This window comes from Haliaeetus leucocephalus, unplaced genomic scaffold, assembly GCF_000737465.1.
Source record: "Haliaeetus leucocephalus isolate CR32 unplaced genomic scaffold, Haliaeetus_leucocephalus-4.0 Scaffold668, whole genome shotgun sequence".
Taxonomy (NCBI): Eukaryota; Metazoa; Chordata; class Aves; order Accipitriformes; family Accipitridae; genus Haliaeetus; species Haliaeetus leucocephalus.
This window is the reverse complement of record NW_010973104.1, coordinates 3,023,340-3,024,107: the sequence shown is the minus strand read 5'-3', so window position 1 is coordinate 3,024,107 and position 768 is coordinate 3,023,340. Positions and strand designations below refer to the sequence as shown.

At 74.1% G+C, this 768-nt stretch overlaps 1 protein-coding gene across 1 annotated transcript in view; it reads left to right on the top strand.

Moving 5' to 3' along the window:
* The first annotated feature begins 635 nt into the window (after positions 1 to 635).
* The window catches only part of GINS2 (GINS complex subunit 2 (Psf2 homolog)), a 4,281-nt gene continuing 4,148 nt past the window's right edge, over positions 636 to 768 (top strand). Inside the window, exon 1 of the mRNA XM_010579621.1 lies at positions 636 to 736. Within this exon, the coding sequence (XP_010577923.1) occupies positions 647 to 736 (90 nt within the window). The 5' untranslated portion in view covers positions 636 to 646. The remainder of the gene's footprint in view (positions 737 to 768) is intronic.

Sequence of the window (768 nt, the reverse complement as noted above, 5' to 3'; positions counted from 1 at the left end):
GACGGACGGCTGCCGCTGCTCCGCGCGCAGGAAGGAGGCTGCGCAGGCGGCCCTGGGCAGGGGCAGCGGCCCACTCATCCCTCTGCGGTCCGGGCCGCCCCAGGGTACCCCAAGCTCGGGGCAGACCCGGTGACACCCACCCCCCCCCCGTCCCCGCGGGGCGCTGCTCCTCCCGGCCGCCAGGGGGCGGCAGAAGCGGGTGAGGGCGGCGTTGCTGCCTTCCCCGCGGCGCCCCGGCAACAAGTGTGCTGAGCGCTGATTGGGCGAGCGCTTCTCCGGGAGCGGCGGGATTGGTCCCTTCGCGACAGACTCAGACCTCCCCCCCGGCGGGCCCGGCCCCGGGGCTGGAGCCGGAGAGCGGCGGGAGTGGGATAGCCAATCAGAAAGGGGTGCGACGTGATAACCAATGGCCGATCAGCGCCGTCCGTGAGAAACCAATCAGCGTGCTCCGAACTGCGCCAGACCCCGCCCGCAGGCGGAGGCCGCGAAAACGCGCCCGGCGGCGGGAAGCGGGACGCTGTGGGCGGGGCCTCGGCGCCGCGCAGCCAATAAGCAGGGTGGGCGCGCGGCGGGCCCGATCCCGATTCCGCTTCCGGTTCGGTCCCGGTGCCGGTCCGGGCCCCCCCCCCTCCTCATCGCCGCCGCCATGGAGCCGGCCGAGGCGGAGTTCTTGGCCGAGAAGGAGCTGGTGACGATCGTGCCCAACTTCAGCCTCGACCGGATTCACCTCATCGGGGTGGGCGGGGCCGGGGGGTGGGGACAGGCCTT